Below are 24,768 nucleotides of genomic sequence, written 5' to 3'. Positions count from 1 at the left end.
TGCCATATAAGGTCAAACTAAGGTATATGAGTTGATAACCGAGATTGAGTAAACCAATCAGAGCGCGAGAAATGCATTATCCGAGGTTGAGAATTTAATAATATTAATTATTAAATTCTCAATGATATAATAAATACGCTCGTTCACTGGCACTGAACTTCGGACAATGTTCAATTTGTTCGTGTGCGACCAAATTCAGTGCCAGTGAACGAACGAATTATTAGAAGATCTGAAACGTCGTGCCAAAAAAGTCGTGCCAAGAAAAGTCGTGCCAACAGAAAGTGGTGCCAAAAAAGTTGTGCTAAGAAAGTCGAGCCAAAAAAGTGGTGCCAAGGAAGTCGTGTAAAAAAAGTGGTGCAGAGAAAAGTCGTGCCAAGAAAGAGCCAAGAAAGTCGTGCTGTAGAAAAAAGATAAAAAGAAAAGCAATAGTCGTGCCAAAAAAGTTGTATTAAAAAAAATTGATGAGGAAAATGGCACTAAATGGACTCCGTATAAATGGGTTCCGTACTTTCTATTGTATACAGCTTTTCACATTTTAGGATTCAACTTTTTCAATTTTCAAGCAATTTTTGTGCAACTAACTTTTGAGTATTTTTTGGCACAATAAGCTAAGCATGAGCCGCGAGAGCATGAGAACTAGTTGCCAGACCACTTGACTTTCTCGGAAAATAAAATGGCGCCGTTGGAGACTCCAGCGCAGCTCGCGAGAATATTTGAGGACTGATACAATTTTAACGGTTTAAACGTCTTCGTCTGGTGTCAACGATTAAAGACCTTCAAAAGCCAAGATCTGTTATGATTATGGACGATAGGAAAGACAGAAAGCGAAAGTACGGTCGCGATTCCTCAAGTTCAAGCGACGAAGAAAGGTCGCGATCACCCAAACAGATACGCGCGGAGCAGATCGCGAAGGAGAAGAGGAAGAAGAAAAAGCAGACTAAGAAGTCAAGAGATTACAGTAGCAGTAGTTCGTCCAGTGAAAACGAAAGTGAACATTCTGATGACAGTAATCGCAGAAAACATAAAAAGAAGAGTAAAAATAGGAGCAGAGACAAATCCTGCAGAGAAAAGAAGGAAAAACGAAAGAAGAAAAGAGAAAAGAAGAGAAGAAAACAGAAAGAAAGAAATGAAAAAAAGACTGCTGCAGTCAAGACTTTAAAGGAGAAAGATTTGTGCTCAAAAATACCTTCAGAAGGTCTGATTGCAAATTGTGATCTTCATGTAAGGCCCTTTTGCCGAAATAGGGCAATTTTATGCGTATGTTTTTTGCATTATTTTAGTGAGTTATGTCGCTTTAATTAAGCTTTAAAACAACCCCGAACCCCTTTCCCTCATTCAATATGGACTTCATGGTGCACCATATATTGAGAAGAGATTGAGTGACCAATAATTTGGTCACTTCCTAGTCCTGCTATTGGCACTGACAGCACGGGAGTAGGAAGTGACCCAACACATTTGACTTTTGACTGAGTGTTGACATGTATTATCCTATTTTATTATATGGCTCTGTCTCACAATTACTGGGAACTACCAAGTTCACGAATTTGATTGGCTGAAATCAATATTGACTGCGGTCTAGATTTTCCCATCTAGACTGGCATCTAGACCGGTAATGTTTTGCGGTGAAAAGATGCAAACTAAAATGCAAAAATATTGAGTGTTTTCTTCTACCAATATTTATTTATGGAAGTGCCAAACAGCATGATGACAAAAGAGAGGATGACGAGCAAACTTTGACAGAATTAAGTTCAGCTCATCGCCACTCATCGCGGTTCACAAGCAAAATGTCAGTTAGTACAAACCAGTTACATTAAACGAATTAAATTGTTCTTGTTTGCCATATAATAAACATCTTATTAACCGAGCTTAGTCAGTCTGTATGGGAGAATCTTGACTGAGGTCGTGTGTACAGACCTCACTGCGTTCGGTCTGTACTCACGACCTCGGTCAAGATTCTCCCATACAGACCTCCTGCTTGGTTAATAAGAGCTAAATGATAAGTCTCACAGCTGTATCTCTCACTGTTTCTCTGCGATTTATCATTTAGGATTGATACAAGAGTTTCATACCATCAGGCTAACCGTCTCATCCACTGACAAAAAGATCGTGTAACGCCAGGCCATTTTTTTGTCAGTGGGTGAGAAGATGAAACTTTCTTACTATTACTAAATAATAAGTCACAGAGGTAATTTCATGGTTGGGTGGGTGAATAAATAAATAAATAAATAAATAAATAAATAAATACCCTGTATTCAACAAGGGTGAACACTGATTACAGGTAACAAGTACGTGTAGTTTGCATAGTGGCCCTCAAATGAATGAAACAAAGCAATACAAATGAAGACAACAGTTTTAATAATCCCAACTGGTGGGAGGCGAACAATTTGGCTATTTACAAGTGCACTTGCAGTGTTGAGCCGGGGAACGCAACCCCAGCTGGTGGTCGGAGCTGGACTTAAACCCAGGTCCTCCTGATCTCACGAGTCCATCACCCTAACCTCTTGGCGACCCTGCCTTCCATGCTGGCTTGATATGTATCAGCTATGATAAGGTTTTCAATTACCATCAGATGTGGATCAGCTGATCCTTTACACTAAGATCATTATTCAACAGGTGATGTTTTGGAGAAGCAAACTGGTTCCTCAAGCACAGGTGTTGATGCAGCTTCAAAAAAGAGGTGAGCCAACAAAGATGATTAAATTAATCTTACCAGTATGTAAAGTGATTAATGCTGTTTATTGTTTGTAAACACCAAGGAAATCCAAGAACTGGTGATGTGAACAGGTGTTTTCACCTGTGAAAAGGTCACCTTTGACGTGGTTACGTTATAAAATGCACCCAATGCAAATGTTTTAGTATTTTATTGTTGTTTACATAATGAACAGAACATTACATGGCTGCTTGTGGATACAAATTTTATTTTCTTGTGTTAACATCTGTGACTTGTTCACTTTGCTCGCTTTTGAGAGGTATTACCAACATTTGGAGATAAAATTATTCTCCACTTGCAGCCATGTATTATCTTCTATTTCATGTGCAAGGAGACCCAAGGAAAAAGGACAGACCTTGCTCGTTACCAGAAACAGAAAGTGTGTCGGTTATCAGATTGGACGTCAGTTATCATGCAGCTATTCCAGACTGCTTTTTACATTGGTCCCTAATGACCTGTATCTTCTTTTGTTATCAGGGCTAAGTGCATTGTTTCTGTTGTATCTATAGTTTTGTCTTCTAATCACAGACTGTCTGGAAAGCTGTAGGTTCTCTCAATAGACCATAATTGTATTGTCAGCATTGGACTGGAACTAACCTGCAATGGAGGCTAATGCAGGGGAACATATTTAAAAGTTTTTGCATTTGAAAAGATTTCACTGCGTTAGCCTCCATTGTAAGCTCGTTCCAGTCCAATACTGAGAATACAAATTATATGGTCTACTGGACATGTTCTTACAAAATTGATATTATGTTAAAAAGGACAGTTATAAATGAAGCCTACTGGACTAAGTTAAGTAACTGTTGTTCTTTGCAAGGCGAACTAAACTACCATTGTTAAACTATAGGCATGATAGGGTTGTCACAGTTAACTCAAGATTATCACTTATTGCAGTTCAAACAACTTGGCCCAGGGCTATACAGAAACATCAGCACTAGTTTAAAGGGAATGATACTCTGCATGGATGTTGACCTTGAGGATTCAGTGGCCTTATCGGTTATATGCTGGTCTCAGCAGTTTTAGAGACGCCCTCCCTTAACAGCTATTCGCACCAACCCCGCTCTGCTTTTAGCCAATCAGAATGCAGGGGTTTCAATAAAATTTGAAGTAGGCAGCTGGTTTGAGTCTAGTAGCCGACTGTATCAAGAAGGGGCCGTTAGGCCCCTTCGTCTAGGGGGGTCTGGGGGCATGCTCCCCCAGACGATTGTGAAATCTAGAAGCTCTGAAATGTGATTTCCAGCACTGAAGATGAAGGAAGATTTCTAATCAACAGAGACACTGAGTGTGCAATTAAGCGCATTCTTTTGATAATTTCCAGGGAAGAAAGATCTGGAAAACCATTTCAAAAGGAAAATTAATGATTTTTAACGTTATGATGTTTCGACAACTTCATGTCATCATTACTACCAATTTCAAGCTGCCGGGAACGGCAAACCTTTTTTGCGCGTTTTTTCAAGCGCGAATTTCAACATTTCTCAACATGAGAAATCAGTTCTGTCGAACGATAAGAATATGTCATTTTAATCTGAACAAACGAAAAGGCTTAACCGATGAAACTAACGAAAAATTTACTGTTTTTGGAGAACAAGTCTTGATGCAGCGATTACTCAAGAACGACCTGTTTTACATTAAACGTCTTGATATGTTTGGGGACGTAACTAAACGTAATTGAATTACGTAAAAAATGTGACGGTTGTTCTAGGCAAAAATGCGGAAAAAAGTTATAGCCGTGCACTGTAGCTCAAAGATGGCAATATCAAATCTGATGATTATTTTGAAATTGAGGTTAAAAAAGGTAAATTCAAGTCGATAAAAATGAATTTTACTTCAGGTTTGAAGGAATCCTTCAATTAATTCAATGTAGGGTAAAAAGTAGCCGACTTCTCTGAGCGATGCAGCCGACGCTTTTCGTCGGCCGTCGGTGCTTATTGAAACCCCTGAGAATGCATAATTTTTTTCATGTATATTATTAAATATTATTAATTCTTCAACAGGGCCATGGTGCCAATGACAAAAGAAGAATATGAAAAACAGCAGGCACAAGTCAAGAGAGTATATGACCCGGAAACAGGTCGCCACAGGTAGGGAAGCCAGCACATACAACTCACGAGATATTGAGGACGTCGGTCATTGCGCGTAAGTCGATTCGCCTTCAGCACGGAATGAGAAAAACGCATTCTTGAATCCCACGGAGAGGAAAGCACTCCGTTTTGTTTCAGTCATTCTAATGTGAATCTTCTGCCGACGGTGTAAAAGTCTGGTGAGTGTTGGCGAAACGACTTCACGCATGTAGGAGAAACGACCGGTTACCGATAATGAGTGTCGATACTTCTAGTAATAAAACATTTTTAAGCCCAATAAGTCGCTTGGTATGATTAGAATCGAGTAGCATCACCTATATGAAATCAGCAACCCATTGACAAAAGAACTTTGAAAGGAGAAGCAACGGCTACTCTTGATGAATATTCCCATTCCGCGAAGGGTAGTGGATCGAATGTTGCTATTCAGCCCTCTCTCGTCAGCACTAATGGCAACTAGCGCTTTTTTCTTTCTGTAGAAAATTATCGGTACACTTAATATTATATTTATTCACAGACTTGTCAAAGGGACCGGTGAGATACTCGAAGAAATTGTCAGCAAAACCAGGCACAACGTTATCAATAAGGTACGTCCTACATTACTGTAGTCAAAATATGAGGGAGTGATGATTCGATCTGGGAATTTCTACACCCTGCATGAACGACGCACTTTGATAAGAAATCAATATTTTTCTCTGTTGGGCACGTTCGAAATCAATCGGCAGTGTCTACATTTTATTGGCATTTATATTCAAGCCCAGCATTATATTCTGTTGTTGTTTTTCCATTTCAGAACGCTACCCGTGGGGACGGAGCGTTTTTTCAAGCAAACCTTGGTCTGCAGGATAAATGAAGCAATGATCCAAGATAGGACAATGCACTATAAATGTTGTGACTTGCACAGATACGATACGTTGTAATCGCTGGAGTGTTTTTACAGTTCGTCACCGTTTGGAAGGGTCGCGTGCTGGTAGAAGAGCGTTCGCTCCTTGGACATACGAGGGCTCCCTCACACCTCAATTTAACGTTGGTTACTCACATGCACCAAGGACATGTGGCGGAAGTGAACGAACCTGGCTTCGTTTTAACTGAGTTCCCTAAGTAAGCCATAATTAACTTTGAAGTACGGCAGGTACTGTGGCTTTCACTTGAGGGTGGATTCTGTTTTGTACGACTACACTTGGTTCAGGGCTTAACCAATTGCGCCTCGCATTATCAAACAATCACAACAGTCAAAATGTAATAGTGTCTCGGACTTATCGCCTTCTGTATGTTTTTTCCAGCGTCATGAAGGGGGTAGTTGCTAAAGAAACTGTGGTGCTGCGTGGGTGGGGAAGTAGTATACAAAAATTTGGTTTTATCAACGGAGTTGATAATGTAAATTGGCCACCCTACAGAGATTCTAAAAGCTGACGTTTCGAGCGTTAGTCCTTCGTCAGAGCGAATACTTTTTTATTTTTATTTTACTGGACAGATTTTGGAAATTTCGGAGCGGCACTGAAGAATGTGTTTGTCAAGTACGTTTCGTCTTTGGCACATAGCTCTGACAAAGGGCTAACGCTCGAAACGTCACCTTTTAGAATCTCTGTACGGTGGCCAATTTACATTATCAACTCCGTTGATAAAACCAAATTTTTGTTTTCTAGCGTCATGATTGGCTGGATATTGTCAATCAATTATAAAACACAAACGCCGTTCGAAATGTACGAGAAGACATCAAGTAGAAATGGGATTAAAGCCGCTTTTATCAATTTCATACTTAGCCATTTCTAGGACTGCTAGGAAAAGGTACTTTTATCATCAACCAAAAAACAAGTAAACTTGGAAAATATAAATTTATTTACACTTCGTAGTAAATTAATTGTGTATGTAAACTTTCACAGCTGCTTTCTTGGCCACGTTATCCTATTTACACAGAGGTCGTTCATCTTTCAATGAAACTTAAAATTTCTGTTAGCCATTTACAGCGTGTGACACGAATGAGTCATACGTAAAATTTGTAAAGTGCTTTTCATTCTCGCTCTCTTTTTATAAGGTGTTCAGTGTTCCCACAAACCTCCATTCGAACAAAACGATTGTTTATGTCTTCAGGTTCAAACGTTTTCATACAAAGCTCTTGTATCTGAAATGAATGACTTTCAGAATCGCTTATTTTAGTTTTCAAATTTCCCGAGCACCGTCATCCTGAACAGTTGTGACGTATAATGCTTGTACTGTTGTTTTGATACAAGGCTCTTTGTGTTACATGCCATGTTGGTGTAAAAAACAATAGAAAATGGCCCCAAAAGTTTTGCATTAGAATAGAGTCAAATTCCCAAAAGACATTTCACTTCATTGTTCTGTACACCAACCGTGACGTCAGATGCAGACCATCCAAAGGCCATTTCCGAGTTCATGTCTGCCTCATCATTAAAGCGAGTCTAAGTGCGAAGTCATATGTAAAGTAGAACTAATTACCATCACAAAAACTTCGCACGTGAACTCGGAAATGGCCTATTAGGCAACCCAAACAGGTCACCGCCGCCCGTGAAAGTTAAAAGTGAAAATAAACAATTCTAAAATTTATTTTTTCAAGTTAAAAACACTTCTTTTTGAAAAATTTTAAGGCTCACCTTCAACTAACAGGCTTTTCGATAGTTTGTTGTTGTCATGGAAATTCGCATTGCTTACCGTAGCGATCTGATTGGATGAATTTGAGTTTTGACGGGATTTTCACATATGAAAAGGTTCCTCGCCACGGAACGCCTGTCGGTTGAAGGTGGGTCTTTAAAAACATTATTTCCTCCGGTTCAAAGTTATTCTATTTACTAATAAAGGAGTGGAGGTCCCCTTTAAAGCTTCCACTACATCATCATAGCATGGGTCCCATGCCGCTCTGCAAAAGGAGATCATCCTTATAAAGAAAAGAGAAGGTTAATGTTGTTACACTGCCGTTCACTGCACGCCTTGTCTACCATACTACTAAAAACCTCAACAAGCCATGAACTGATAAGAGATTACGACGTTTGACTTTCTTTTTCAAACCCTTTGACTATACTTTAAATATTTGCATGCTTTTAACCGTTTCTACAGCCTCACGGAGCAGGTGCAATGAAACCATAAAATGATCGCATAAAAGAGCAAGAAATGGCTTCTTGATGACAACTCTACATAAACGAGCAATGTATGCAAGCTGCATACATTGCCCTAAAACGGTATCAGTAGTGAATACGACGGTATGGTACCCGTACTGAGTGGTGCAAACGTGTCCCACTCGATTTGTAATGCGATAAACCTCGTAAACACTCTTAAAATTTATATCTTTATAAGCATGACGTGTAACACGTATGATATGTCTTACCAAAAGTTCATCGAATACATTGTTCATGGCTTGTTCATAATGATCTTTTTCAGCTCTGAAACTCTCCCCTTCAACGCCCTGTTTTCTTTCTGTTCTGCTAAGACTTTGAAGCACCACATCTGATATTAGCTTCCCTGATGCGATCTGGATTGACTTTTTATATTTTTCTTGGCTGCCAACCGACAGAAATTCTTCGTGGACCTGTAAAGCAAAAGTCAGTCATTAACTACTTCATTTGATAGACTCGCCAAGTGATGCTATTCAAGACCAATGCTAGTCCTTCGTCATTAAAGGACAGTTTGTTTTTTGTTCGCGTTCATGAAAACTACCATCTTCAACAAGTTTCCAGAGGACTTTCAATGACACATCGAGGAAATTGATTTATAAATAAAAATGAAGTTGTGACGTTAATCAAGTCAATGTTGATGATTACAACGATAGAGCGGTTTTCAATTGCGTCGAAAGTAATTAGCAAATTGCTTTGGTTTTGCATTACTTCACTCAGTGATTCGCTCAAAGTTCTCGCGCCACTTTTTCAACCAATCAGAAGTGAAACCAAAACCAATCGCGGCTCGCGCGTGCAGTTTCCCGCGCTTTGTGCCGGCTACGTGTAATTACTTCGAGTTTTGATTGGTTTACTGACTTGTCTCCATCCTTTTTGATTGACCAAAGTAATTATTTTGACACTCCATTGAAACTCGCTCTATATCTTGGATAATAACAAAGATCACTCACTGATAAAGGAATACAATCTTCGAGCGAGTAATGCGCATCCCACAGACGCACTGCCACACAAGAAACTCCCTACAAATACAACAGTAGTTAAACCAATTTGACTTCACGACAAAATTTCATTGGGAATTCTTCTCATTGGTAATTGTGCCACGGAAACACAGATAAAATTAGCTCACAGAAAGTTGACCTTTATAAGGCCTGGCCCCAGTTGCTCGAAGGGTGGATAGCGCTATTCACTCGGTAACTCAATTGGTTTTGCTAGTGTTTATTCGATGGATAGCGCTATCCACCCTTCAAACAACTGGGACCTGATCTCAGGCCGTACTGTAGCCCGATTGTCATTAATCTTGATACCCTCGTTCCCAGGATCTCTCTTCTCCTGCTGCAGGATAGATCCCAGGAACGAGGTTGTATTGTTGTCATCTCCATGGCATTCCGGAAGGGGTTTACGTTCCCTGTGGTGTGAGGAACAGGGATTGCCAGTAAAAACACACATATTAGGGATGGGTGGCTGGTAAGCCTCTACGTAGACAAGTATATTTTACCAGCAAACTATGAGTGTTCTGTTTAATAGCTTCTCTCATGCTGAAATCCACGGGGTGACTAGATAAAAACTGCAAGAAAGACTGAAAGAAAACAAGAATAAAACATGGTCCGACACAGAAATAGAAACTAATATTTAAAGCAAGAGCCCATACAACGTAAATTGATTTTAGTGGTGTACTATAGTTCTATAACTTCCTCTCTTTTCTTCTTTCTCTCTAATGTACGAGGAGTTTGTTCGTATAATTTTGTTTGTATAATTCTTGTAAATTTCCAACGACTACGAGAACGTCACAAAACAAGGGGTTTAAGGAGGCTCCGTAGCGTTTTAGGACCGCGCGCAAGCTGGGCACTAGTATGGCGTGTAAAGACTGAACCGCGCGTGTTTTTTCTGATACTTTTGACGTCAGCGTAACCAAATCTGTAAAAATTAAGGACGGTGCCTACTAATTCAAAGGTATTTTTGCGCGGCTTACTGACTATGCGCAAAAAGCAGATCTTAACAAGCGTTATTGAAATCCAAAAAGAAAAATGGGGGTAACCACGCATTTTTCACAGATAATTAATCAACAATATTTGTAAAAGGCTTTTAAATACAAAGCAAAGTATGGCGTTCCTTTCCAAATTCAAGCTTAATTATCTCTCAAAAATGGTGGTTACCCCAAATTTCCTTTTTGGATACTAAGAGCACTTGCTAAGTTCTGCTTTCTTCGCAAAGTTTTGAACCGCGCAAAAATATCCCTGTATTAATAAGCACTGCCGATAGGAAATCCGAGTATCTCGAGATGCGCAGAACGTATGCGTAACAACAATAGTAGGCACCGTCCTTAACAGCTAATTTTCTCTCGTTCCCTTCGGTGTCGTCCCAGTCCTAGCAACGACGTGAATTGACCAAATCTGAGGGTGTGCAGTGGACCCGAGAACGTGACGAAACATTTTAAATTTCTCCCAAAAAACCACACCGTTCATGCCAATTCTATTCCCGCAAAGTTGATACACACATTCCATTCCGAACGACTTGGGGTTATAAAGAAATTATTACAATAACGGGAAACAATCTTTTTAGACGACGTTCTCGTTGGCGGCATCGTCGTCCTTGAGTAAGCTCCCTATTATTGTAAAAATTTCTAAAATTCTAAAATAGCTATGCTAACGGTGGGCTACCATGGTCCTGTTTGCACGTGATTTGTTTATAAATAAAGTGAAGTGAAGTGAAGTAACAAAAACGACGGAGCCTAATCACAAACAGACTAGAGGTACATTCTAAACCGTTCCAATGAAATCAGAGGTTGTAAAGAACTAGTACGTGGTATCTTATTTTCTATACGTTTGAAGGAACCAAACTGGCTGATGTGACATCACATGAATGTGCCCCATTGGGATTTGGTTTTAAAAAGGATTTGAAGACAGTGGTTATTAAGAAAAAGTCCTAGGTGGACCAAAATTGCCAAAGCACAGCGCAGTATATTTGAAAAAAACATGCATGGCTGGAAGCATTGCCACGTACATTTTCGTACATGGCGCTACTCTGCAAGCATTTGAAAAAAAAAATTGTTTGACTTACAGGACTTGGGGATCCTTCGAACAATGGTAAGTAATGCAAACCAGCATTTACGTACTCCCTGTTAAACAAAAGGTGATATAATCCAATTAAGAAGTAGACTTCATTCAGTATAAAAATGGTCAACGGCTACTTTTCTTCTTTCTGATATACTCTTCTGTGCATCCATCGGGACTGGAGTTGCGCTCACCCCTGCCGTAATAAGGGTAGAAGCCATTTAAAAAGCAGCCTTCGGGTTGCCTTCGACTGCAGTCGGCCTCTTGTATTGTCTTGTGGTAGTCTAATCGAAAAACGCAGCCGGGTTATTAAATACCGGTAAGCAAAGTGCGATACTAACCCTGGCACGAACCCCGATGTTGACGTAACCTTCATTTGCTGAATTTCGTCGATTTAAGCTGGTTTAGTTGTGATTTTTAACTCAGTACTGCAGGCCAAGTTTAGGACGGAGGTCTCGGTTGCATGGTGTTAAATCAACCAATGGGAATGACTATTACTTTCAACTACTAATGGCCTACGTTGGGACTAAAGGCTTGATTACTAAGTATTACATCGACCAATAGGAATAACCTGGCAATTAACAAAAGGCAAATTTGATTTGTGACGACACAGTCAAGGAGCTGCTTGGTTTGATTTCCTTGTCTCACGAAATGGCTTGTCTTCAGAAATTACCAAACAAACGAACCACCAAACCATATATCAACTACAGTGTCAATCAACAGAGCGAGTTTCAATCGAGTGTCATTAAACCAAAACCAAAGTAATTACTTTGGCCAATCAAAACCCGAAGAAATTACACGTAGCCGACACAAAGCGCGGGAAACGTGCACGCGCGAGCCACTATTGGTTTTGGTTTCACTTCTGATTGGCTGAGAAAGTGGCGCGAGAACTTTGAACCAATCACTGGGAGAAGTTACGCAAAACCAAAGCAATTCGCCAATTACTTTTGACACTCAATTGAAAATCGCTCTAAGTACGATTTGCTGAATTGGATCTTATCTTACTTTGAAAACAGTGGCATAACAGTCCACGCAAACGGAAGTATGCGCAAAACGGTTCCCTTGCGAGCAGTCACGGTGCCTGGGGCAGCTCTGTTTGCATTTGGCGTGTAGGAGGCATCCAATGAGCATAGTCTCATAACCAAGGCTGAGGCCTGTGATCTTAAAGGATGAAACACCTGAAGTGTCGGGAAAAAAAAAACAACAACAAACAAACAATTAACGAGTTTTTCACATGAAGAAGAAGATTAATATACTGGCACCGGAAACTCCCTGGGAAGGATTGTCCTAATACTGATTTTTGCAAAGCAAAAAGCAAAAGATTTTACTTAAGCTAATTACTACGATCCTCCAAGCAAAAGGATCTTTGAAGATGATGGCTCATGATGCTTCATTGCTCGTAGTTTTCCTCGCCCCTGTTGGGGTTCGGAAAAATACTACGCAACTCGCAAAATATCCGCGCGTATTGCATGTTAAACCATAGAATAAGATGTAAATATAAACTCCTTCACAGGGAAAATCATATTCGTCCAGGAACCAAGCTTCAATTTACGCGTTACGAGCCACAGCCCAAAACGAGTGCTCTGCATGTAAAGCAGGTGAACACAAGACTGAAGGAAAGAATCACAACTTTCAAATTTGCCTTATGCAATTTTAGCGTACTTACCAAGGGTGGATCTATCCACTTCGGGGATCTTTGGTAACTATTGAAGTCACGCTTCTGTATAAGTGCTTTTTCTTCCCCACCATACCCGTCTTGGTCCCGCCGTTGATGATGAACATCACTCCCAGGAGAAACATAAACAAGCACGTTTACAAACTGAGCGTTTCCAGTCAGGCCATACGCCTGCTCAACCATCAGTGAAAGACCCTGAAAGTAATAAAAAATAATAATTAATTAATTAATTAATTAAGTTCAAGACGATCGCGAAAACACCTCCCTTCATTAATGACATCGAACTAAAGATAAGACAATTTTGCACATAATAATGACGAAGAGCAGATCCTCAATTGCTTTGTCCGTCGGGAAAATTATGGCGACCGAACTTTAGTCCTCATATTTACTGCGCGGGCATTTTTCCGTTTCAGGCTTGACGAACTGCGCGACAAGAGCGGTGCGAGTTGTTTACACATCAGACCGTTCAAACAAATTTATCGAGAGTGTCTAACATAAAGCATGGGATTCCCAGAACAAAAGAAACTTAACGCATAGAACATCTGAGCATTCGGAAGGAGGGAGGGATCCCTCCCTCCCTCCTTCCCTCCCTCGCTCGCTCGCCCGCTCACTCACACACAAATTCACTCATTCATCTGTTGGTTTTTATTTTGTCATGGACTGATCTAGAGTCCAAAACTTTCCCTGCCTATTATACTTCGGTATAATAGGCAGGGCCTATTCACCCCTTTCACCAGTTTTTACCACGTTTCGCTAGAATATAGGGATTGGATAACAAGGCAATAGGTACAGAGCTGTTTAGCTTACTTGTGTCGGATCGTACTGTACAACTTTAACAAGATCCATGGGATTGGCTGGTTGCCTCATGAGCAAGTGTTTGCTGGTTCTTTGCTGATACCACTGATACACAGCTTGGTCATTGGTGAAATCAAAACCTTTAAACAAACAAATAACGCCAACGTTAACAACAGATGCTCGCAAATGTGTCATTTGTTAGAATGAGGTGCAATTTCACTTATTCACCCTTATTAATAAATATCCGGATTTCATTGGAAGCCAAGAATTTTAAGTTACAGTACGAAAAAAAGGTGACCATGAACTATTGAACATGTAAATACTCTTTTTGTAAATACACTCTTTCTTTCATCGGTATATTACTGACTGGAACTCCTTGCCCACATATGTTTGGACTTCACGTAGTTTTTTCTTCCTTCAAACTGACATCATTGCTCAAACATCTACACTCACAAGTTATGCAAATTCCCTGTAGTTTCTCGCATGTACAGTACCACATTTTTGTCTTGTTGTGTAGAGGGTAGTCTGACTATATAATGGGAATTAAATTTACCATAATTACCATCCTGCCATCCATTTTGGTTGCAAACTTTTATTGAAATTACAAATATTTATACTAACTGTCTTCGTGGTCTGCTTCTCCTTCTTTGACATCTCGCACAGCCTCTCTGACTGTTGGTGGATAGACGTCATAGTTCTGGAACCTCCTGAATATGCGCCACTCAGAATCACTTGGCTGGCATTGGTCACTGCTATAGTAACCACTTGAGTAACCCGGTTGTTCTATGTACTCCTTTTGGTGGAAAAAAAAGCTTTCAATTACCGAAGCGAACTCAGTTCACAAAGATGGTCAATCAAATACATCTTCGCACTCTTGCAAGAGGTAGGAATCAACACTCTTCGTGAAAATCAACCCGTAGGATCATAAGATGTGAAAAGTTGGATTAGCTCCCAAGAAAGACAAACGACTGACCCTTAGTAGAAAAGGTAATATTACTGATTTATTTTAAGACTCAAATTGAGTTAGAAACAATCCCTTAAAAAATAGGTACGCATTGCGTACGTGTGGTAGTGCAGTAACACAGCGCTGTATTATTGTCAACTGAGCTGCGTTTTGTCATCCAAGAGATTCAAATTATCTTTGCGTAATATGTAGCTCAACAAACACCCAGTTGGTGATCTGTTTCATAACAGTGAATTGAGACCTTTATGAAAACGCGTGGCACCCACCTCAGACGAAGGCAACAGTCTGATGAGAATCGAGCACACTGGAACATTAGCGATGCCATGGAAGGCTTCCTCACTTAATTTAGCCACAGTGGATGGAAGGATATGCTTGAGCCGGAGCTGGTGTCCTCCTGCATTTAAATGCCACTAAGGAAAAAATGCAACCGTGTTAAAGATTTCCTCTCTGTGTTAAAGATTTCCTTAAGAACTCAACCTCGTTCCCAGGCTCTCTCTCTCTCTCTCTCTCTCTCTCTCTCTCTCTCTCTCTCTCTCTCTCTCTCTCTCTCTCTCTCTCTCTCTCTCTCTCTCTCTCTCTCTCTCTGACAAGGGAGGAAAAGAAAGAGAATCTGGGAACGAGGTTGGAGTTCTAAGAGTTCTAAAATGATCGTGTTGCACGTGCGGCACGCATTTTTTAACATTTCTCTTCCGCGTACTCGTCAAAACGTGGACAAACTACAGTGAATCTTTCCGTCTAACTCTTTACTTCAAATCCGTCCGTACCAATCCAGTTTCAGGACACTTAGCCCATAATGTATAACGAGAACGTCACAAATTTAGTGGCCAAAGAGAATAGCTTTGCACGCCCTGCACGTGCGTTTTTCATTTTTGTCTATTTCTTTGCCGTCGTCAGCAAAGCAACAACGTGAAATGATCAAATTTGAGGTTTTATAAAGGACGTCAGCGTTTGAAGATAAATTTTCATTTTATCCCCTAAATAAAGCGCCGCTCATAACGTTTTCATTCCTGAGCGACTGCCATACCTTTCTCACATTAAAAAACTTAGAATAGTCGTGAAATGATTACCATAGTGAGAATTTATGTTTTGTGATGACGTTCTCGTTGCCGTTCCCGTCGTCTTTGCTAAAGCTCCCTAACTGCAACGGCATCGGCAACGGAAACGGCACCGCCACAAAAATAGCGTATCCAATACAAAATAGTAATGCAGCGGTATATTTCGTTGATAGTGACAACTTTTATCATCGATAACCACAGCAAGGGTGAATTGAAGTCTGTAGGACTTATTTTAGTTTGAGGGAATGAAACGGTATCGTAAATGTGCTGAAATTTAACCTTGACCCCCCTCTTCCTCCCCCCCCCCCCCCCCCCCCCTCCCCTTACCTTTCCAGACCCTTGATGAAGTGGACAAAATGTAAACGGAAAGATGAATAATACTGGTTGAAAAAGGGAAATGAGGCATTTTTGACGACAACGCGAGCATACAATGATGACCCGCTCATTTTCTACCTAAAGTTTACTTCAAAACCTTTCACACCCATTCATGCAGTTATATGATAGTTCAACCGTTTTGTACAACATAAACAAGATTGGACTAATCCGGCGGCAACTTCTTATGATATCGCTAAGTTAGATAGTCTGAAGTCATGGCGTTTTCGACCACATTGCCGTTCTCCTTGTGGATATGGTGCTTGCTTCTAAGAGGTGTAATTTTATGAGTAAGAATAAGTAACCTCCGTAAAGAGCAAATTTCGGTTAAGTATTGTACAATCAATAATAGTTATACAGAAAAATCAGATTGAACTAGTTTGAAAAATTTTGAACTAGGAAAAAAAAAGTACCACAACACATACTTTAGTAGGAAGAACTTCAGTACCTCTTCACTATCGTCTTGACTGAAAATTTTGACGATGCTATTTCCAATGACAATTAAATCTCCAGTATTGACATCAAGAGTATAGATTCTCAGCAATAACATGACATCTCCAGTAACGCCTACAGAAGGCACTTTCACGGTGTATCGGAAACGAAATTTTGGGCATCGCGCTGAGGACTCGAGCAACGGAAACGCCTCGATATCCGGAATGTCTAGAGTTGCTGGCTTCTTCCAGAATGGGTCCAGTATTCGCCCTGTTACCTGTTTTGTAACAAGAAAGTTAGATGTGATAGCACATGCTACGAGACCCCTCAACTTGTCACTTTCCTTTCAAAAATGAAACGCCCGGCCGACATTAAAAGTGTTTGACACAGTCAAACCGTCAATGACAAAGTTGAAATAATTTATCCAACAAAACTTTCTATAAGAATATCATTTGAACGTCTTCTCTTTATTGCCTGAGCAAGCATACTCCAAACCACCTATGATAACCCATTCACATCACATCTTTATTTACCCTCGGATTTTAGAAGAGCTTGATGTAACTGACGTAGCTAGGTGTCCGACCATGCATGGCTTTGAACCCAAACCCATAGCACAACAGTCAGCGCTTATACCAGCTGAGCTAAACATTTACCCAACTTAATGAACATTTACTGCTTTTCCTTCTCTGCAAAAACGATTTTTCCTCAACTTTTCCACGACCGTGGTACAGGTAATACCGATCACTCACTTTAACGGCCGTGGCGTTATCAGGAATAAACCTGACTTCGTCTATGTACACATCAAATGGGTCACGGTTTGTAGTAGCTTCAATGGCCCCTGTTGGGATCACATTCATCTCCACCCATAATTCCTCGGAATCTGATTGCGGTGTCGCACTATGTGCAGTAGACCGTCTGCTAACAGGCCTGCTCACTGTTGAATGATGGGATTCTGTTGGAGAGGGCACTGGACTAGGCAAGATATCTTCGTGTTTTGATATGGAGGGAAGCTGGGTAGGCCTAAATAAATGAACAAGATAATATAAGTAACCCCATTTACCGAGAGTGAGGGAAAATCTCAAACTAAGGTCTTGTCGTATTGACCGAGCGATAACGAGGCCACTAAGGCCAACCAAGGTTTGAGATTTTCCCGTAAAGATCGAAAGTTCGAGCTTGATAAGTTGTTTATTGTATGACTTTGTAGTTGATTCAAGAGGACGAGATCACATCCGGTAATGCAAGAGCTTCACAGTCATTGCTTAAAAGTGCAAATCATGTGAATTAATGCGTATTTCGTCACAAAATAAATATTTTCCAGACAAATGATTACAATGAGGTAAGGTAAATTTCCGATCGCCTAAATTTTCAAGAATCAACGGCCAAACGAACGTCAATGAATTCAGATGTGCCACAAACCTTAGCATAAAAAAGCAAATACCGGGATGTATAACTCACTGTCTTAGATTGCCGACATCCATAACTGCACCCCCATTGTTCAGGTAAGACAAGCCTTGCTGAATATCCAGCGTGAACAACTCACATGGATGATCCAATAACACTCTTCTAATGCTAGTGTATCCTTTAGCATGTAAGATGTGACCTCTCAGCAGCTGCAGTAATACGAGGCAAGTGTTCTCCATCACAACAGGTGCCCAACTAGACATAAAGCACTGATCCCAGACAAACATTACAGCATTGACTCCTAGAGTTCCAACAAATCCCTAAAAATAAATAATAAAACTAAAACTGACGACAAAGTCATGTTTACTGTAGGCCATCATCTCCCAAAAATCCCATAATAGTTGCCATGATCCCACGTTAAAGCTCTTTTACTACAAAAATGGTGAAGACACTTTATCCTTCGCGGACGTTGCAAAATGGTCTTTTTATTTGGGGCGGGGGGTGGGGGGTGGGGTGCACTCACTACGAAAATGTATAAAACAAATTTAATGACCTTAGTCATTAATTAATACGGAGCTAAAGAAGGCGCGTTTTTAAGGCGCAGGCGGCAACCGGAGGTGAGCTTTTTTCCCTTTTAACATGTTTTCACGCAACCACGTTTACATTGCTAAGTATCTTTTCTCCAACAGAGATAATTAGTACAAAAATCTGGGAGACACCACTGTCCTGGCACGCAAAATTTTCTCTTCCGGTTGCCGTACGCGTCTCAAAAACGCACGTGCTTAAGCTCCCTAATATCTGTGAGTTACGACCTCCTTGACAGGTTAGATCCACGGAACGATAAATATCACCCATGCACTGTCCATGAAGAGTAGGATACGTAGTCCTCAGAGTCATGGCCACGCCAAGGTAACAATACCTTAAGGTATATGTACAATAGCCTAAAAAATTGCACTCATAGCTACAAGGACGGAAATAAATCACAGTAAAAACTATTCTGGAACAGCAGGCAATTCATGTTTTAGCATTCATTCATTAATTCATTCCCCTCTCCAATATTGAACCTAGAATCTGATGTTTCGTTTGAGCCATTTGGAACACCAACTTTGCAGTGGAAAGGGAAAAAATTGTGCTGAGTGATAAACAATTATTTTGTCCAAGGTTGTGGCTTCTAATAATACTGTGGCCTAACATAAATACTTTTCAAAAATGAAAAAAAAAAGACTCAATTATATATTTAGCCATCATGGCATCTGAATGTAGCAAAATCATAACCTAGTCAGTACCTCTCCTATCCACTTTCTGATAAACATTGTGGGATGAAAGAGAAGTTCCTTGGAATCTGATGGCAATGAATCAGTGGAACTTCCCACTGCCTGCTTTTCTGCTAGCAATGCCTTCTCTTTCTCAGTATGAATAAAGTTCACCAGGAATTCTTGAGGATCAAATGACACACTCTTCTTAGTTTCACTAATGAGATGACCGTGTAGCTCTTCATCTTCTTGATGAAGCCTCTGTACGACATGATCAGCCATACTGAATACTTGCAACCTTGCAGGGAAGCAGTTTTTCAGCAAAAGGTCAAGTGAAAGAGCCAACTTGTGAGGTAGATCAATGATTGAATTTCTTTCTGGTGTATCCAGTTTATTTTCATTAAAAGCAAAGATCAGAGGAAACACTAATAAGGCGTACTGTGGTTCGTAACTCCTGTTCAAAACGTAAAGCACATTTAATGCTTCTGCTGCATTCTTTACATGGAAACCTGAAATCAGTTCACTGTGAAGTCCTGGTCTGTACTTCTGCGCCTGTGCGACAGCATGTCTAATAACACCAGCTATAGGCGAATGAAGCGAATTTGATACACCTAGTTCTTTGGAGCTAAATCCCAGTGAACTTAGAAACTGTGAGTATGATTCCTCAACTTGAGTGTCCCAGTCCTCACTAGCACGCAAATGGTCAGGTGCATTTTTCCTCAATAATCTCATGAACCAAATCAATGGGCGTAGCGAGCTTGGAAGTGGACGTCCTTGCAGCTGCTCACAAATGCGATTTACTTGAGAAGGGTGACGTTTCAGGAGAGCAGACACTGCCTTTCCCAAAGCATCACTCTGATGACTGTACGTGAGTAAGCCAACACCTCTCCCAGCAGACAAATCCTATAACGGTGAAAAACTGTTATTCTGACACATTCAGCATTATCCATTTGCATACATTTCATTATTAAAAGACGCGAGGAGAACTTTATTTGGAAGGCGTTTTATAGAATTCGAACGTTCGCGGATGACCAGATGGTTTCCGCATATTCTAAAATCAAAACCGTGACGTCTTCCGGATTTTTATCTATACAAGGTTGAAGATGACCTAGAAATAAATGTGTTTACAAGTTACCAGTTCCTTAACGTTTTTGGTCTTGAAAGTACAGCACTTGCGTGACACCAAACAATGAAATCTGTTTTGATTGGAAATATAAAATGTGTCACGTTAAGATTCTGAACCATATACATGTAGCCTGACCTTTATTCACATAAGAACATAATTGTCTTACAATGACACAAAAAAGTGGCTAGAGAATAAGTTCACCTCAACTTAACACATTGTAAAAGTACTTCACGGGTGGGTGGGTGGGGCATGTCAGGCAATGGCGGATGGCAAACAAAAACTGAAACCTTACACAAGCCACGTGAACTGAAACCCCCCGCACCTGTACCCAGACTCCCAGCCGTGTGTAAGAAAACGTTTTCCGCTTCTTCCGTTCCTCAGCCAGCGGAAAACCACACTTCTTGGCCTTTTCCATTGTACGGCTTCGAATTTAGTTTTTATGGCGTGACAGTGAAAACGATCTGTAGGCAGGCTTGGGACTTGGTTTGTCAGTCGATTTATATTCACTGAACGCGCTAAGTGCATTTCAATTGATATCCGAGTTCCAAAAAACATTGAAGAAGTCGTTATTCATCGTCATTGTAGAAGTAGCACCATCTGGCTTGGAACGATATGGCATAGAACGAAAGTGGTCGATCGAGAGCATCGGCTTATCCGTGCGAGCATATCAATTCACGATGCACTTTCCTTCCCTCTCGATCTGTTGCAATCGCTTTTTAATCTTCCTTTCTTTTTGCTAGGTCTATAGTTAAGAAAGATCGGTTCTTAAATGTTCAAACCCCAGACACATCACCTAGATCGGCACCGGATCGCAGCACCGGCAGCGAAGTCTTCGTAGGTTTGCCGGGTAGGTTTGACACCGGGCCGGTGTTTTTGGACAAATTTCGTCCATTTCTTTATTCGATCCTCCTTTGTAGGAAGAAGATGCATTGATATACCTGGGGTCAAACTGGGATTTTTGCAGCTGACTAGCCCAGGGCCGCTACCAACACAATACTGGCTTGTTGTTTGTATTTCCCGCTGCAAATCTAACACAACTGATGACGTCATGAAGACCTTTTTGGCCGCGCGGAAAATGTTGCAATTTTTTGGCCAAAATGCCGAAGTTCGTGTTAAGAAAAAACTCACTTCGCACATTTGTTGGAAGATTCTAATAACGAAATCCTATCAAGCAAAGCCTGAATTTTAAGGATATGACATAAAAACTGGTGGTGAAATTTCGAGTCATGTGCACTTTAAGAAATTTAAGGAAATTTAACACATGAACCTCTCTGTGATCTCTAAATCTTGCATTCTCTTGTCTTTCCTTTTCAACAGCTGCAAGTTCCTTTTCCATTCCGCGATACACCACTTGCTCTGTAAATCCCACAAACTCCAATGTGTCACGAAATGACTTTCCTGCTGTAGCATCTCCCCCATCTCTCCAGCTCAGCCCAAGCCTTTTTGCGATCTCCTCGAGACATGTTTGGAGCCAAATACGGGCCTCTTCTTTGCTGGATTCAGATAACATAGAGGATACTGGAATCTCCTGGAGTATAAAGAAGATAAATTGTTAACAGCAATTGAAGACCTTCACAGTGTCTTCTGAAAACAACATTTCCAAGTCTTGAAATTAAAACTACCGATGTTAACGGCAAGACAATTATTGGAAAAATGCAAGTATAATGCAAGTGAATTACTGTCTATTATAAAATGAAGCATAAGAAACGGACAACAGAAACACATTTTTAATGAAGGGGTCACGATCAAGGATCTTCAAAGTTTTAAAAATAGTTTTCATGCATGTAGCTTTTGGGATCAACCATTTTTTGATGGCTGGCAGATTAGCTCAGTCAACCAGGCCTTTGAAAAGCAACGGGTTGCATCCAATGTCGTAATTTTCTATGCATTTTGGTTGGACATGGTTACCTAGGCTACACTTAGCAACGCATGCTGGAACCTCTACTTCCACTCGAAAACACATGTAGGTGACCTTTAACGCATTGACCCCTGGGGTCCCCTGGGAGTGAGACTTGATAGATTTTACTCTCTCTAATGCCAGATGATTATACAGGTCAATGGAAAGATGCGGAAGGGGGTTCATCTTAGGTTTGAAAGGATCTGTCTTGTAACTTCAATTTAGGGGAAAAGCAGTCAACTGCCTTCACTTAATGAAGTAACCGATGCTTTTCGATAGCTTTCAGTACTTATTACAACCACCGTAGAGATGAAAATTATGCCCTCCGTTCACCTGCTTGTCAAAATCAAAAGAATCTGAAAAATCCTTCAGGTGCTTTTCAACAAACTGTTTTCCCAGAAGATCCAGTAAGGGTAAAATTGATTTGATTCGAGAACTCTTGCAAAAGGATTTCACTTGGGCTGCAAGGTGGGTGTCAATAGCATCTCTTATCTAACCAATGAAAAACAAATGTCACATAACATTTTATTAAGTGCCAGCTTAAGGGATTGGTTACGATGAGTGACAGTCGTAGTTCAATTTTTTCCTTGATTTAAAATTTTTCAATACAGTTCAAACTTCGATTTTTCTTTGTCTAATATTTATCATAATCTGAAATAGAGAAAAATCAAATTATAATATAATATAATAAATTGAACTATAACAATCATTCTTGGCTTGCACTCACGTGATTAGACATTCATGTTGGAGTACAAAACCAAGCAAAATGTTGCTCGCGTTTTGCATGATAATAGAGCCAAATTCCCAAAAGACTGATATTCACTATTATTCAGTACACCAATGTTCATGGCTGCCATGATCTCAGGTGCAAGCCAAGGATAACCAGTGGAAGATTAAAATAAGAGCAGTCCAATCAGCTCCATTAGCCAATGAAGTCAGACTGAAAGTATAGGTAGAAAAGCTATGTGCTATGTGCACGCAGAAAAATAAAAAGCCCACCATGCACTGTTTGTAGGATTCAGTGTCAGGTGTGAATAAAACAAAGACAGGAACAGAGAGATAAGAAACTGGAAACCTTTAAAAATCGTTTGTATCACTGCGAAATTGATAACTTGCTCACAGACGGGAAAAAAGGAAGTTGTCAGTGACAAAACGGCCTCATTTGTTGTCACTAACTTGGTTCACTCATGCAATGTTTTGTCATGGACAACTTTTTGTTATCAACAACTAAAAAGTTTTTAATATCGATAGCAACTTGCCTCACTTGGGGAGGCCCTATGATATTTCTTTTTTAAAACGTAGCTTTCAATAAGATTAGTGTGAGTTTAAAATTTGCTAGCTTCTTGAGTAGTTCAAAGAGCATCCAGCTGGGTCATGGTTTCAAATCCCATTGGGAACGAGGATTTTTTCTCAGTTCCGCTTGGGTCTCACACATTCACTTTTCCTTTCATAGTAAATGTGTGACATCTTATTCAACAGCCAGTTGACCTTTTAAATATTGTTAAGATCCTAATACTACTGTTTGCAATCTTGTGTTGTTTGTTTGTTTGTTTAATAAGGTCACACATTTACACATTTCCCAAAAGTATTATGATCATAACACTAGTGCCATTGACCAATTTTGCAATGAAACTTATTCTAAAAAATGCATCCATAATAATTATTATACAGTACCTTGGTCCATGGTGAGCCTGGCAATAGTGTCTCTTGCAGACAAGAATCCAGCCACGTCAGCTTGTAGGGCCAATCAACACTGTTAAAACTCATTGCAGTTTTACTTTTGTAATTCTACACTGTCTTACACATTAAGTTTACTTTGTAAATCAAAGGTAATATTAAACTTGAGTTACCTCTTTTATGAACTAATTTCAATTTACAGCGTACAGCTGTACTTTGATCTTGGCCACTTTTAAATAATCAACAGTAATTAGTAATGATGCAAAATTTTAACATAATATATGACTTTAACAAAGACAATTGTATTATTAGTGTACAGAGCTGTATGTACAGTATGTTGGCTGGCCTTGGCAAAAATCAAAATAAACAAGAATAAATTTCAGAGAATTAACTATTTTCCTCACCTAATTCACCACAAGTTTTAGTTTTAGACAATCTGTCATTACCTTCTTTGGCCTCTTATTTAAAAAAAAAATCTAAACGAAAAGACCTTCTGGCTTGTCCTACAAAGACAGTATTAAATAAGCTACATGTAGCACCATCTAAATAATGCTTGACATGTTTTAAAACAAACTAACAACTGTACAAATCACTTTTTTTCTTGATATTCAAATACCTATAAAGCAACTAAATATTTAATTTACTGACTTAATTCTTTACTGGTTCTTAATAATTGGTGCCTTAACCAAAATAACTGCAATAAATTAGTAAATATTGGAAAACAAGAGGTTTGAGCTCTTGGCATCAAAAAGCATTTCAAAATATTGTAAAGGTCAAATTATTTTCTTTGTGCCTGTACTATACTACTGTATAATGAAATACTTAAGACTTTCTTTTAATCTTCAAAATCAATACTTTTGTTGTTAACTTAGATGGATGCAAAGTCTGGTCCATTTAAACCAAAGCAGTGTTTAAATGTTTTATCTTTGTAAGAATTCTCATGCCAGACGCTCTGAAAAACGAAAAGAACAAAAAAAAAAAAAAATTAAACAATATAAGCAACTCTAATGATTTTAAGTGATGTACATGCCTGAATGCAACCCGCAGCAGTCTCTACATTTTCATCGATCATGTAACAATGGCTTACAATAATTATGAGGAGTGAATTAACTCATTGACTCCTGGTACCAGGTAGTGAGACTTACCAGCTTTTATTAC

The 24,768-nt window shown here is 39.8% G+C and overlaps 3 protein-coding genes across 3 annotated transcripts in view; 1 reads left to right on the top strand and 2 right to left on the bottom strand.

The window, feature by feature from the left end:
* The first annotated feature begins 669 nt into the window (after nt 1–669).
* Nucleotides 670–6,465, top strand: LOC137974749 (ADP-ribosylation factor-like protein 6-interacting protein 4). The gene is made up of 5 exons (XM_068821712.1): nt 670–1,195; nt 2,614–2,677; nt 4,705–4,791; nt 5,306–5,375; nt 5,582–6,465. Exons 1-5 carry the CDS (start codon nt 796–798, stop codon nt 5,639–5,641), a joined length of 681 nt encoding a protein of 226 aa, XP_068677813.1. The 5' UTR covers nt 670–795; the 3' UTR covers nt 5,642–6,465.
* A 139-nt stretch (nt 6,466–6,604) lies between these two features.
* LOC137974748 (uncharacterized) lies at nt 6,605–23,747 on the bottom strand. The gene is made up of 17 exons (XM_068821711.1): nt 23,608–23,747; nt 22,267–22,425; nt 21,304–21,564; nt 18,944–19,813; nt 17,712–17,977; nt 17,006–17,276; nt 16,273–16,533; nt 14,664–14,807; nt 14,055–14,226; nt 13,446–13,573; nt 12,630–12,833; nt 11,969–12,141; nt 10,971–11,028; nt 9,409–9,489; nt 8,864–8,932; nt 8,129–8,329; nt 6,605–7,681 (listed from the first exon to the last, which is right to left on the bottom strand). The coding sequence occupies exons 1-17, from the start codon at nt 23,698–23,700 to the stop codon at nt 7,640–7,642; spliced, it is 3,453 nt and encodes a 1,150-aa protein (XP_068677812.1). The 5' UTR covers nt 23,701–23,747; the 3' UTR covers nt 6,605–7,639.
* Nucleotides 23,748–24,423: 676 nt separating this feature from the next.
* The window catches only part of LOC137974750 (SREBP regulating gene protein-like), a 6,382-nt gene continuing 6,037 nt past the window's right edge, over nt 24,424–24,768 (bottom strand). Inside the window, exon 5 of the mRNA XM_068821713.1 lies at nt 24,424–24,562. Coding sequence (XP_068677814.1) covers nt 24,479–24,562 — 84 coding nt within the window. The 3' untranslated portion in view covers nt 24,424–24,478. The remainder of the gene's footprint in view (nt 24,563–24,768) is intronic.

This window comes from Montipora foliosa, chromosome 11 (assembly GCF_036669935.1).
Source record: "Montipora foliosa isolate CH-2021 chromosome 11, ASM3666993v2, whole genome shotgun sequence".
Taxonomy (NCBI): Eukaryota; Metazoa; Cnidaria; class Anthozoa; order Scleractinia; family Acroporidae; genus Montipora; species Montipora foliosa.
This window is presented reverse-complemented; position numbering and strand designations above follow the sequence as displayed.